At 42.3% G+C, this 14,646-nt stretch overlaps 1 protein-coding gene across 2 annotated transcripts in view; it reads left to right on the top strand.

The window, feature by feature from the left end:
- The window catches only part of LOC116941888 (ADAMTS-like protein 1), a 158,453-nt gene that overhangs the window by 10,031 nt on the left and 133,776 nt on the right, over positions 1-14,646 (top strand). For both annotated transcript variants that reach the window (XM_032953212.2, XM_032953213.2), the window contains exon 3: positions 14,054-14,170. In XM_032953212.2, the coding sequence (XP_032809103.2) occupies positions 14,054-14,170 (117 nt within the window). The remainder of the gene's footprint in view (positions 1-14,053; positions 14,171-14,646) is intronic.

Here is a 14,646-nt window from a genome sequence, read left to right as displayed (position 1 = left end):
CGTCACCCTTTGCCGTTGTCGGTGGCACCATCTTTGGCCACCTTGAGCGATCTGCATGCGTCGTCGTGTTATTTAAAGCGCAGAAGTGAACTCAGATGCACATTTTCTGGAATTGCCTTTTTTGTGTCGTGCAGGGCTTTCGTGTCGATAAACTCTTTCACTCTGTGTGCACTGCCATTGTTCACACACTTATACACAAATCTCTGTGAGTGCAGCTCATGAGTTGGAAATATTATACTTGGTGCTGCAGGAATGAGAGATAGCTAAAGCTGAGATGGCCAAAGGTGGCTGAGGTCAGAGCGCTAAGCTGGCACAGCAGAGTTTGAATCTCAGCAGCTGCCCATGATTAAACAGGGTTCTTAACCCATTCCCATTCTGATGACGTATGTGTACGTTATCAGTTTTTCTTTCTTCTTCCGAACCGGAAGAAAAACTAAAATAAAATATATTTATCGGTACCAAGGCTCCTGCAAAGCCATGCGAGGGGGCGTGTGGCACAGTTTGGCGCCAGCTATCACAGAATGCGGTCGTGTCACTACAGTTGTCTGCGGTGAGTACAATATCTACGTGACTTTACCGAAAGAACCAAGAATATGAGTACAATATCTTTAAAAACAATGACGCTATGCGTCTCTAAATAAAATGTATGATTACTGCTTCCGCGTTTCGAGATTCAGCGGTGAACAGGACCCACCCTACAACTTGCAGACGTTTCATGCGTTGATGATCTCAGCCCAGTCACCGATTATTGCAGTAAAATATTAAATCCGCGTTCACACCTAATTTGGTTAAATCCCATTAAAAAATATATCAGTTGGCTCTGCAGTGAACATTGCAGCAGGGCAGGTGGGAAGGTTCTGCCTGCTAGTGTGAATAAGAAGTCAATTGAAGTGCTCTCCGAAGTCGTTCTGTGAGATGTCCCTAACAAGGGATGACGTACAGCACGGAGAGTTCCGAATGGATTCTTCATCTCGTTAAGGAGCATAAACCATGACGTGAACTCCGGTCATCCTTGCAGAAACTTTGGCTGGCCATCGAACAAAGACGGTCACCACATCGCGCGCTTTCAGATGCGCTTCTGCGGCCGTCTGGAACGCTCTTCCTTCCGATATTAGGAAGCCACTGGAGCTATGCACTTTTAAATGTCGATTGAAAACGAATTTCTTTAGAACTGCTTTTTGTGTTTAGTTTGTTGTCCTTCCCCCGCACCTCCGATTAGCATGGCTGGCTATGTACGGTGCGAAAGAAGTTCACCATACATACATCTCATGACAGGACACCGATAAGATAGTTTGAATAAAATCAAGGGGAAAAAATACACATTTTTAAAAGTGTTCGCTAACGATTCACTGTTTCACAATAAAACATTGCTCCTGGACGGCCCGTGAAGGTGACCGACAGAGCCCGGCTGATCGTGTGAGGCCAGATTTCTACTGCGCTAATAATTTAGTTTCCAGGTCACGACCACCATACTGAGCATACCAGTTTTCTTTTGCGTGAGAAAGTGTTAAGCTAACGTATAATAATAATGATACATTCGACCGAATAATTGACAAAGAGTTACTGTTTTTTTTTTACTTCAAGTAATGTAGGGAATGTTTAAAATTAGGCCAATATGTTAAGCAGATGGAGTATGCATATCACAACATCTGGATATTAAAACGGTATGTTTTGGCCTGCATAGCAAGCATTCAGTGTTTGACATGACATGGCAATAAAATATTGCATGGCACTTTAACCGAATACAGTGCATTCGAAGGGCCCAGTTACACATGAATCCTGAATGGGTTAGCAGGACTTTATAGTTTGGTGTAACAGTGTTCATGCAGTTCTGCTAATCGGTATTTCATAAAGTGAGACAAATCCAACAGGAAATATTTTGGAGGTTAGAAAAACAACTACAAATAAAACACTTCCTTTAGAATACTATTTCAGGGAAATCCTTATTTAAGGAAAACATAGCATTCTTTGGTTTTATATAATCTTTTATTAGTATACAGTGCTGCGTTGTGGGCTCAAACTATTTCAGCGTCTAAGTATTTTCGGGTGGAGCTAAATAAAATGTGTGAAAGCCATATTTACAGTTGTTTACTTCCTCAGAATGGAGTTTTTTCATATCACTGCGGTTATGCACGGCCATAAAACTTGGACGTAGATCTGATTTATTGCTTTTAAATGTTGGACTGCATGATCTTGTGCATTTATCCAGAGTCACAGACATCGATAATTCACAGAGACACCGTGAAGTATAAACAGCCGGTTTTTGCCACATTTTTTTTTTAAACGGAGGTTTCAGGAAATGAAGTTTCTTGCAATCTTGGGACATTTCTAGCCTGCATTTCTAGCCTGCAGAAATGTCAACACATTGTAATACTGCTGCGTCGCTGCATGATTAGATGTGCAATTTGTAAAGGAAAGTCTAATTGCCTCCTCAAGCTGCCACTGGTAATTGAACAAACGGCCCCTCTTTTTTTAACAACAACAAAAACTGGTTGATAGAGTTACAAATGATTAACGTGAAATAGATACATGCTTTTTTACAGATGTGAACGAGCCGGTGTGTTTTATACGTGTACTTACTGCGGAAAGTTGTTTTTTTGTTGGGAACCCCCCCCCCCCCCCCCAAATTGGTGGCAAAGAATAGGCTTGAAATAAAGCATATTTCAGTTGAGAATGCTATGCGTGCGGTACGTTAATGGTTTTTAAAGTGGTAGGTTTTATTTCCACGAAGTGCAATCTTCATAATTATACATTAGGTGTTAAAGGCTTAAGTAACTTACAAACTGGCTCGCGTGTAACTAATATAGCCACTGTTTTTTACTTTTGTTATCAACTTAAAAAAAGCGTAGCAAGTTCACGAGAGAAGAATTATTCATTGTTAACCTGCACTCGTGATAGCAAGTGTTACGAGTTTCCTTCATCAAGTGATATGAAAATGAAGCTTTCCGGGTCCCATTTCAAGGCTCGCACACTGACTGACCTTACATTAGCTTGGCATTCAAATGTGCATGGAGTTTTCCATGAACGAGAGTGGTAGTGGGAAATTCAAAACGACGTTTGCGCCAAGCAGCGGCATAGATAGCACTGTGTGTGGTTGGCATGTGCCCCTGATACAAAAGACTGAAATAGCGCCCTCTCTTTACTTTCCCCCTTCCCTCCTTTCATAGCCCAGGGCCCTTCCAGCCCTAGGGCTCCCAGCACATTTGTACCGCCTGCACAACTCGCTGGATAATGCACTTTGGAGTCAAATATACAGGAATGTAATATTACAGTACAACGTTTCTATAGCCTGTGGATATACTCATTCATTCAACCGAGCTATATATTTTTTGGACAATGTACGTACTACTTGAATACTTGAATTTGTATTAATTGTATGCACATTCACACGTGTGATTTTTTTTTATTGCATAAAATCATGCTGTAGCATTGTGGCTAAAGCGCTGGTTTTGGCTCAACTCGTGCCGTGAACTCTCTAGGGGTTAACCAACTGAGTCACACCATGTGGGAAGCCAGCAGCGATTGTCCAATGGGATATATTGACATCTCCCACGGGAGTGGCAATTTTCACAATTGTATCAATGCCCATCAATGGATGTCAATGGAAGTAATTGAGTGGGCAACACTTTTGGCTTTGTGCGCTGCATGGGAGATTTAAAATACATTAAGCATCAGATTCGGGAAAGTTTTTTGTTGTTGCATGTAATCGTTCAGATGATGTAATCACTTTCAAAATGCGATGATCAAATTACTTAGCGTTTAAGTTTATTGGGTTGTACATCTTTATTTATATATTTATGTAGCGGCCCATGGGATGTATTAAAGGTATTGCAGTAGCAATTTTGTGTTTGTGTATACAAAAATAAGAGAGGGGGTATGCGTCTGAGGGAAAGTATAGATTCTGTCAACTTGAGCCAGACATGTGGAGATTGCCTAACAGTACAACTTAACAAGCTCGATTTTTTTTTTACTTTTGTTTATCAGTAAAAACAGGAATATTATCACTGCCCAGACCTTGTTTAAGACCTTTTTTTCAGGTGGCTCCTTCAGTGGGATGTATAGACAGTTTATTTTTAACTTGGTATTTTGTTCATGGGGAAAAAATGGGCCTACCCAGAGACAGCTCACGCACATGAGGGGGAAACAACAAAGACGACTCCAGATGCCTCGTGCCGCAATCTTCTAGCCCAAATAAACCTCCTCCTGCCCAGTGTTTGGTATCACTGTATTTTCCAGTGACCTAATTTCCTGCACAAATACGGAGAGTGTGGAAATATGGTAAAAACAAAACCTATTAAACCTGGCACCCGTTGCGAATAAGGTCATCAACGGCAGCGCAATATAAGTCCCAGGTGAACGCGGCCTCGGAATCTGGAAGGCATCAGGATGGCCGGGCAGTGTCAGCAGCCCCTGACAACTTGCGGGACGCCCAGTAAAGGAGGGTTGTGCGTGCACATGAAAGTGGGGCTGACCTTTTGGGAATTGAGAGTATGGGGGGGGGTGGAGGGAAGCATGTGGCTGGAGGGTTATAAACTGTGTCTGTGAGCAAGATGAATGCTCACTCATGCAAATGCGCTTTTAAATTGTGTCACATGCTGTCGGCTTTCCAAGAATATTCCCACAAATACGCTGTTTTGTACTTCTTCACTTTGAGATGCTACAAACAAAACTCCACATTCCACTGAGTGAATAACCAAATCCTTGAACTTCGTCATCAACAAACATTCGTATTTTCCTGCTCATGTTAAAGTTAGGAGTGGACATTCCACATTACTCTGGCAAGTCCATATTATCCTGAGTGCAACAACTGTTGATTTTCAACAAAGTAATAATACTAATTTCTAGCATCTCCATGAGACGTCACATATGAATTCGACACCTTAATTGGATCAGAATATCATAGCACATGTATACAGGTTGATCCATTTACAGATACCCAACAAAAATAATATAAATAAATTAAAGTATAAAGCAAACAACATAATTTTTTTTAGCGTCTATACGTCTCCCACCAATCTCAACACACCTATGCAATATTTGACCATCCTTCTCTGCAAGATGTAGAGCTATCACTTTCACAAGAATCAATCACCCGTTGAGGTGAATACAAGAGGGTCAACAACAAAATAAATCTATGACTGGGGTGTCTGTAAATGGATCGCCCTGTAGTAGCACGTTAATGTAAAAAGGAAGTCATTCGTCTGAAGGCTGGTTAAGTTTTGTTATCACGACAAAAAAATATACCGTGGCAATAACTCTTACGTGCAGACTTTGGGACCCGTATCTGCACCCCCTCCCTTGGAGGTGACATCGGCGCAGATATGGGCGACGGAGGCGATGCAAGACGTCCTTTGCTCCAGAACAAAATAACAGCCGCCAGCCGTGATAATATTGATGGCAGTGACAGACACACGTGTCTGCAGTGAGCGTTTGCGTCAAACGCGCACAAAGCGATACGTGCACAGGCTCCAGCACGTGTGCGTGTTGGGGTATTTTTTATGTCTCTCTCTCTCTCCTCGTCGCTGCAAATGAACATTTTTTAAAAATGTGTCTTACAAGTCTTGAAATGTGGTGTATCGCAATTTGCAATGCAGTAGCTTCAATGAGCAGGCCAGAGGCAAAGCATTCCAGCTGTTCAAACATTCTCGTTTTGGCGTTTTCATGGCGAACGTTTCGCCTGAGAAATAACTTTTTTTTGTGTGTGTGTGTGTGCAAAACTTGTGCTCGTTTAGGTGAGCGCACAGAGAGTCAGGCTCACCAAAGCGTCGCCACATCGAGAAATCCAAAGCGTGCACCTTTGCGATTTGTCCAGTCGAGTTTGCAATCTTGTATCTCCACTTCGATAACGTTTATGCATCCATCAAATCAACTTGTCTCCGTCATCCATCGATGAGCATTTTTTGATTCTTAAACGGACCGAAAGAAAGATTAAGGATGATTGCTATTGTGCTTCTTTAATTGTCTGTCAGCCTCACTTGTAATATTCACAGCACAGAAACAGAAGGGGAAATGTCATCCTTAGCATTCTTTCTCATTCCAATATCATTTAACAAAGCTGCTCAACAGTATTCGTATATTTTGGTTGGCTAAGTAGCTCAGCTGCAATTGTAGCATTCGTAATCATAAACAACAACAACACACTTCACAGATATGCACGCTTCAGTTATGATTTGTGCATAACCTGAAAAATATCCGATGCATTTTAATGTAATCACAGTAGTGCGCTTTACACAAAGCATTGCTTCTATTTAGCCGGCTTAAAAGCTCGTTGCGAATTTTTGTGTTCTGTCTTATCGGGGTAAACGACGTAAAAGGAGACAATTGCGTGCCAGCCGTTAGTAGCAGGCAACCGCAAACACCGTCCGAGAGGGCGGAAAGGCGAGTGCGAGCATGCTGAGCTGCTGTAGTCACCGGATGCTTATCGCACATCTATCAAGCCGTGGGGTCACTCGCTCGCTTGCCCGTGCCCCCCCTCCCCCTCTCCACGTCTCCCCACCGGGCTGTCCGCCCGTCGCGTGACAGAAAATCCAGTTCGTGCGGTGACCGAGTCGCTGACAGCCCCACCTGCAGAGACCCTCTCTCACCCTCTCTCACCCTTCTCCTAGCACCGAGCCCCGATCTCGGATCGCAAACAACCTTTTTTACTTTTATCCCTGTCAGTATTTCGCGTTTAAATGCTCATCTGTATCACCGGCACTTTCAATTGGGCAAACGTGTGAATATTTTACGCAGCGCGGAACACACACACACACGTACAAACGGTGGTTCTTTTTCAAGTTTCTCTGGTATGTGTTGTGCTACCATTCTTCCTGCAACTGTTTGAATCTGACATCAGTTTTAATTTAGCATGGCTTTTTAAGTTAGCGAGGCCAGTAAAGAGTGGCTAATGTCAATATTATTTGCGATCTTACTTTATCCAGGTTGACGCATGCCCACCAGTATTCCCACACACCGCTCGGCCGTGGCAATCAAATGTCATAAGTCTGACCGGTTTCCCGTTCAAATGAGCGTCGGGTGGTATTCGTCTCCCGCTTACAGCCCTGCGCCAGTAGTGGAAATAACTCACTCCTATGGTGGTAGTGGGGGTAGGTGGTGGGAGGGGGTGGTGGTGGTGGGGGGGGGGTCTTCCCAGAGGACAATCACTGTCGACTTTCCCACAAAGTGGCACTCATTTTATCCACCCCCGGTGGGATGAAGAGTCAACCCCCAGCTGAGATTTGATCACAACCTCCCGATTGCAAGCTGTGCAACCCCACCGTTGCTGTGCCACCCGGCCAGTGCCGTGGCTCGGGTTTTCTCCGGCTGGCAAGTTAAATTAAGATCAAACTGAAACTTGCCCTTTTCAGTTGACGGGCGCCAAAGTTGTGTTTAATAGTTTACTGATCACCAGTGGAAATACTTGATCATGTGATCGCATCCAATAAAATGTCTTTTATTTACAAATTGCTAATGTATGCGCATGAAAAAAGGTCACTTGGATGAGCTATCATTCCTGTGTTTGGCTTAACACCACTTAAGATTTAGGCAAAAAACCCGATGCCAAATATTTCAAGATGCTAAGATAATATTTAAATAATTTAGTTGTATTTGCCGCAACGTCTTCTTTTTCAACTGATCCACTGGTTCCAATTAATAGCGTGGTAGTTTCCATAAATCAGGATAGTTGGAAATGTTTTTTTTCAAGAACATTAATAATGTGTATGCCATAATAATAATGTGTAAAGTTATTTAACAAATATGTTAAATTAAGGGAGCTTTTTTACTAGTAGAGAGCCCATTAAGGTATGTAATAATGTCAATAAAAAGTTATTCATTTTCACTTTTCATATCTGACTTTTGGGCTCCAATATTAGAAAACAAAGACTTCACTGTTGTGGATGATGTCAAAGCATCCCTAGCATTACATGTGCGTTCGTAATACCACACAGAAAATACTGAACGACGAACTCCACAGAAAATGCCACATGCCTAGACGACTGGACCTGTCTACTTATTTTATTTTTTACAATCTACCACTTAAAATCTATATATTAGTTTTACCAAAATAAATCTAATGTAAGACTATATTACTGCCAAATCCCCCATGTGTATCCCACCAGGGCATATTTAAACATTTTCAATACCGCTGTTAAAATGGAAACTTGATGAGAATATTTTTTGCGTCCTCACTTTTTTTCTTCGTTCCTCGCTTTCCCAAATGCCTACAGATGACTGCTGTTTTACCAAGCATGCGATCCTAATATACGCCGAGCAGCCAGTACATGTGCTTAGAAAAGAGCTGTCATTGATCATACAGCATTGGCTTGGGCTTGCGCACAGGTGCGTTGGAGAAGCAACACAATAGCGAAAAGAAAGGGAATCCTAAAGTAAATCATGTGTGGAGTGAAGTGCATTGAGGCCCCATTTTGTCTAATCCTCATGCCAAACATTCTTGGCTTCTGTGATGAGGGTGGGAGGGCAGTGGGACAGTGGGAGGTGGGAGGTTACAGGATGGAGGGACTCAACCAAACTCCCCTGGCCAGATGTCGTGCCAGTAGTAAGACAAAAAGTAAATGTGAAAAGGCCAGTTGCGTTATGAACCATACATTATTAAACCTGGGGTATTATGTGCAGCTGGGAAGTGCGCCTAATTTTTTATTTGACGAAGTTCCAGGACTTTTACCAGGCTTGCGTTGCTCTGCAGCTTTTGGTGGAGGGAGCCCTGTTCTTGCGATGTCGTTGGTGCCCCTGGGTGCTTTATCAGATTCATCTTGTGTCGTGGAATAATTGTATATGGAGGTTTTATTGGTGGATATGTTCATTGTTTTGATGTTTAATGGACATTTAATGCACACGTTGACAAAATTAGAAGATGAAATTGCTGCAATTGGGAAAGCAAACAGACACACTGGCAATATATATGCTGGGAGAATGTGTTACTTGTACATTATTCAGTCTATGATGTAGAATTACTAGACCCATTTCTCATACAACTGATATATGCTTACAACAGTGGCTTGTTTATGTTCTGTGCCATTCATTTCAAAGTTCATTTGATGTTTGTGCTGCTGGGTTAAAAAAGAGCCCTGTTTTGCTAAACCAAATTTTAGTGATACATCATGATCGTAGGGGTTTATTTTTTCTAAAATCAGTGGCATATAGATGGCTGGCTGAAGAAAAAATATATATATTTTGAAAAACAATACTGTCCCAGGAGCTGACCAGTTTATTTCTCTAATGGCTCAGACTGGAGCTTAAAATGTGTCAAAAAAACAAACCAGGCCGGCGCACGTGACGTGACATGCACATGTATCCAACATCAAAAATGGTCGAGGGAGCTAAACAAATGAACCCTGCAGATGGAACTTGACTTTACATCGCAAATCTCCGCGGACACGTTTTCAACGGGGGTGTTCTATCATTGCGCACGACAGATTTGATACCTCAGCTTTTTTTTTTCGAACGTTTTTCACAGTCTGCGCACGCAGGCGTTCCGCCAGGGACCTTGGCTGCGATAACGTTTTAGCCTCGTCTTACCCCCACGTGAGCACACCATGCCGAGGTGCGGGCGGGTTCGCCACGGCGCCACCTGTTCACGATCGGACGTCGGTCACTTTTTAATTCCCTGCCTGTGCTGTAAGGAAATGTCCCCCTTCGCTGGCACCCCGGTTGTATTCCGCCCGTCCGGCCTCCTCGGCGCAGAGCGTTGTTGCACAAGACAGGATGCCATTAATAATGGTGCTGCTCCTTGTGCAGGTGCTTCCTCAAGTGATCCCCAAAGCTGGCGATTAGACCCCATGAGCAGCACTCGCCTCCCATCAGGATCCATGGGGCCCCCAAGCAAAACTCAGCTACTCGCAGTGACAGTGAACGGTGCTCATAGGTTGATTTGAAGCTTTCGTGACTGCAAGGAATTTCTCTTTGGTTCCGTCGGTAAAGTCACGTAGAAAGAAAATAAATGAAATAATAGAGTGCGACGTTTCGATTGCAACACAAGCAACTGTCATCAGGTAGTTCAGGTAGTTCTACCTGATGACGGTTGCTTGTGTTGCAATCGAAACGTCGTACTCTATTATTTATTTATTTTGTCTTTCTACGTCACTTTACCGACAGAACCAAAGAGGGTGTTTATAGGATTTGTACTGCCACCATTGACCTTTCCTCCCTAATGCATCTGACCCTGTTCACTTGACCCCCCCACCCACCCAGGTCTCGATTGTGTAGTCTGCTGTGCTCGTTGATACGCGTACACAGTCGAGAAAGGATGTGGCCCCATGTCCCGGTGGGGAGCCAAAATATGGCTATCGGTGTATGTTCGTGAAATATTAAAATGTTTTGGGTCCATTGACATGCGGGGATTGTGAGAAACTCTGGGAACTGTGGAGTGTCTGCATGGTGAACTCTACATTTTCTCAGCTGAGTTTTCATTCACAGCACACACACGTTTCCCAGTTGCATATAAATGTTTTGCAAGATGTTGTTAAATGTAGGAATTGCAATTCCATCAACAGTTGCAGCAGAATGTTTTGGTCACATAGTCAAAGATATCAGAGTATGTCTCTTGGATACTTCGAGATACATTTGAACCCTAAAACATGTGCTTAATGGATATACTTTTACCGTTGTCTTCCGAACTCCCATAAATACTTTAAACGGTTGAAAGAATCCAATTTGCAGGACAAATTAAACACAGTAGCCTATTCAAGGAAAGTATCTGAGTACCAGGAACGTTTTGCTTGACAAACAAAGTTTCTTTGAATTAAAAATTAAATGTCCTAGCCAAACGGTCTCCAATAAAATTAGACTATTCATGCCAGCAAGTGGTAAATTTGCACATCAGCAGCTTTGTCTTGAAATTATACTCAGTTTGACATTTAAGGGTCCTCGTGAAGCCCATAATTTTCCTCTATAAATGTTCTCTCAAAGCATTCCAAAGAAACACGTCAACATATCAACATCAGATGGATTACACATGTACAAGTTAATTATTGTTACAATTTAATCGCCTAACAGGATATAAATAAAATAGATTTTTATTTTCTTGGGCGCTAGCTCATATTTCTAACCTACAAATATGAGGCAGCACGCATGAGTGATGTCGCAATGACTTGGGTAAATGTATCATTATTTTAAAAAATCCATCATTACCAGTGCATACTAACTGACAATTGTTTGTTGGGTATAATACTACGGTGCGAAAGAAGTTCAACATACATAGACACTGGAGTTCTTATTGTCTTCATTATATTAATTAAACTCTGTGATCTTGGATATGTTTCTGATCACAAGAGTTTATGTTTTTGTTTATTTGTTAACATAATATGAAGCTAATACTTCATACAATTACAGTTTTACATAAGCGCACAGTTACTTCCAAGATACACTGGTCAAATCCCACCCCCACTCCCATGACTGACATGAGGTGGCTTTCATCCAGCAGTGGATTGCCAATGGGCTTAACATTATTAAAATTATTTATACAGTTACATAACATATACGCAGTTCATAATTCACCGTTTTTATTCAGTTGTGGTTGATCCCAGTCTGCCACATTGATTCACTCTTCAAGTCTGTGACGATTGAAAACTGTCTCACATTGAGGGCAATGGATGTTCTGACCCAGGGCAGATATGGGGGGTTTATTTACACAGGAACTTCCTGATATGATGGTGTTGAGTTTGGTCACGTGACCAGAAAGTTACGAGTTAAGGGTCTCGAAGCCACGAGGCAAGGCAGGGGTGTCAGCCATTACAAAGAGTACAAAATGGAGGCACAATTAGCGTCTCAGTGAAGACGGGTGCATCTGTTCATTGTCGGACTTTAAGAAGCATTGTCTGTAAGTTCGTTTATGTTCTTATAATACTGGGAATCCATAATAGAGGTTTTTGGGTTAGATCGCGTAAATATATAAATGTGTCATGAAAACCTGCCACCACCTGGCACAGGGTTGCCACGTAAACAGAACATGCCAATTCGTGCTGTAGTAGTGCACACAAGTACGTATATGCTATACGTACTTGTGTGCTATACGTACGAACAGTTACATTGATGCATACATCAACAGGGAAAACCAAATCAAATAACAAGAGCATTGAAAATGCCCAAGTAATTAAAACGATCAAAAATACCATACATTGCGGGAGTAACTGATAAACCAGACAGATGTTTATAAAAAAACATCCAAGTCAGATTTTGCACGGTACATAAAATACAGAAATTTATATCTGGTACAAACGATGTGTTACCGAAGCTATCAACAGAAGGTGTGTACAGGATTAACTGCACGTGTGGTAAATGTTATGTTGGGCAAACAGTACAAATGATCAGCACGAGACTTAAAGAACATCAGAGAAACATTAAATTCTCCCAAATACAATTGTCAGCAGTAGCAGAACACGCGTGCCAACAAGGACACTCAACAGATTTTGATAATGTTGAAGTTTTGTGCAAAACGAGCTGTTACTGGCCAAGACTAATTAGAGAATATATCGAAATTGAAAGAAACCGAAATAATGTTGATCTGAAGCTTTCGTGACTGCAGGAATCCACCACACTCTTTGGTTCTTTCGGTGAAGTCATATAGGTAGAAATACTAAAATTATTTCAATAAAAATAAAAACCAAAGAGTATGGAAACCTAAATAACTTAAACCGTTCGGATAGTTACCGCCTTAGTGCTGCTTGGAAGCGAATCATCAAGTAATACATTATTTAAATGCATGCCTACAAAGGGCTAGCGTACTTCAATAGGGATTACCGTTGGTAGGGGTATTTTAATAAATACAATAGACAGGAAGGACAAGTTCAAAGGGCTCGCGTAATGCACATGCATAATGTACGTTGCCTCAGTAATCCCTCCACCCCCATTTTGTGCAAGAGCGCAGCTGTGTGGTCAACACATCTACGCCTCTATATAAGGAACTAAACCCTAAGACTTCTCCACAAATATGGCTATCGCCTGATGAAGCTAGTTGTAATTACTGGCTAAACGTCGTACTCAGATTGTAAATGTTGTGGCTTTGCTCTCCAACACACCGGTGTGCTGTACTAGTGACGAAATTGGCCACGTTCTGTTTACGTGACAACCCTTACTAGTTGGCTGTGTCGGGTGGTGGAGGGTTTTAACGACACATTTATATATTTACGCGATCTCACCCAAAAACCTCTATTATGGATTATATTGGTCGCGAAAGCCTACGTGGTAATACTGGGAATGCTGTTATAATGTTAGGATTGCTGTGATAATGCTGGAAATGCCTTTATAATGCTGTTTAATTGTTATGATAAATATGAGGCCTAGTTAACAACGAAGCCTGCCACTTGCATTATTGTAAATGTTATTTGTAGTTGGATAAGTCAAGCCAGACTTGTGCCCACGTAACTTTAATGCGTTCTTGAGAGCAAGGATGAAGAAGTATCTCATCCACTGTTCAGTGTTATATGCAGCGCTGTACATTTGGACTGCAGTATGGTGATTACACAAAGTGACCTTATTTAACATAGCTTATTCTCTTGTTGTATAGCTATTCAGTGCTAATGTAGGTTCCTGGTCCATCCAGGACCTATTATTGAGATTAATGTTATCTAAGACAATTTTATGATGCTGCAGTGTTCATTAATTGTATTCATATTGCAAGTATTAACACATGCTGTATTTTGTGCTGTGTTTTTCCATCAGTTTACCTCGTTCTATTAATTAACTACGTTTGAGTCGGATGTTCACCCTGGCTCTGAAAGTTTATTCAATACGAGGTTAACCACTCGTATAGTGGTGCAACGCAGCGCACAGCGAGGCCGAGACAAGGACGATTGTATTTACACTTGGCAACAAACAATTGCAATGCTTTAGACACGCGAACAACTTCAGTTGGAATGTTTCATTTTGCGTGCACTTATTAACCCCCGCTTGGCAGCACCGTCGGTTTTCAACTGAGCGCGATTTGTCAAGCGGCACTGCCACACACACACACATATATAGGCCGGTGACGTTTGTGTCCGAGTAACGAACCTGACTCTGCTACCTTTTCCCGCTGTTCCACCGCGCCTGCCACTGGCACTCCCATCTGTCGACTCAGGCCCAGAGTCCCTATGAGCAAGAGCTGGAGTATGTGCCCGAATTCAGCCTGACCCGTGGGGAAAGCATGCTGGAGGAGACCCCTGAGCAGCTACTCATCTACCGACAAGACGGCCAGGTCAGTCCTTTCTAAATGCAGAGCATGCTGTTTTTGCGTGTGTGTGTGTGCCACTTACACCTGGTGGGGCAACGTTACCTAGGTGTCCGTGTGTCTTCGTCTTCGACACAATGTGAAGAAAGGTGTCGAAATCCAGATCTGACCTCAGGCACCCTGTTTCGTGCGTCGATGTGGGGCCACTGATGACGTGGCCTATATGGCAGTGGTACTTGCATGTAAATCCACAAACCAGTTGTGAGTTGCTGCCCACTTTCTCCATTCGAGCTCTACACGCTGAGAGAAATATTCATGAATGTTTACAGTGTTTTGAGTGAGGATGCCATTGCTATGAATTCATCTGTATATTTGTTGGACGTGGTTTTTTTTTTCTTCTGTTCGAGAGAAAATGCAAGCGAGTTGAATGAAATCCATACCTAAATTACCTGCTTTGCAGCAATTACTTTAATAACAGCCTTAGTCCTTCTCAATCATTACCA

Source organism: Petromyzon marinus, chromosome 13 (genome assembly GCF_048934315.1).
Source record: "Petromyzon marinus isolate PM22_M1 ecotype Great Lakes invasive population chromosome 13, UKy_Petmar_22M1.pri1.0, whole genome shotgun sequence".
Taxonomy (NCBI): Eukaryota; Metazoa; Chordata; class Hyperoartia; order Petromyzontiformes; family Petromyzontidae; genus Petromyzon; species Petromyzon marinus.
This window is presented reverse-complemented; position numbering and strand designations above follow the sequence as displayed.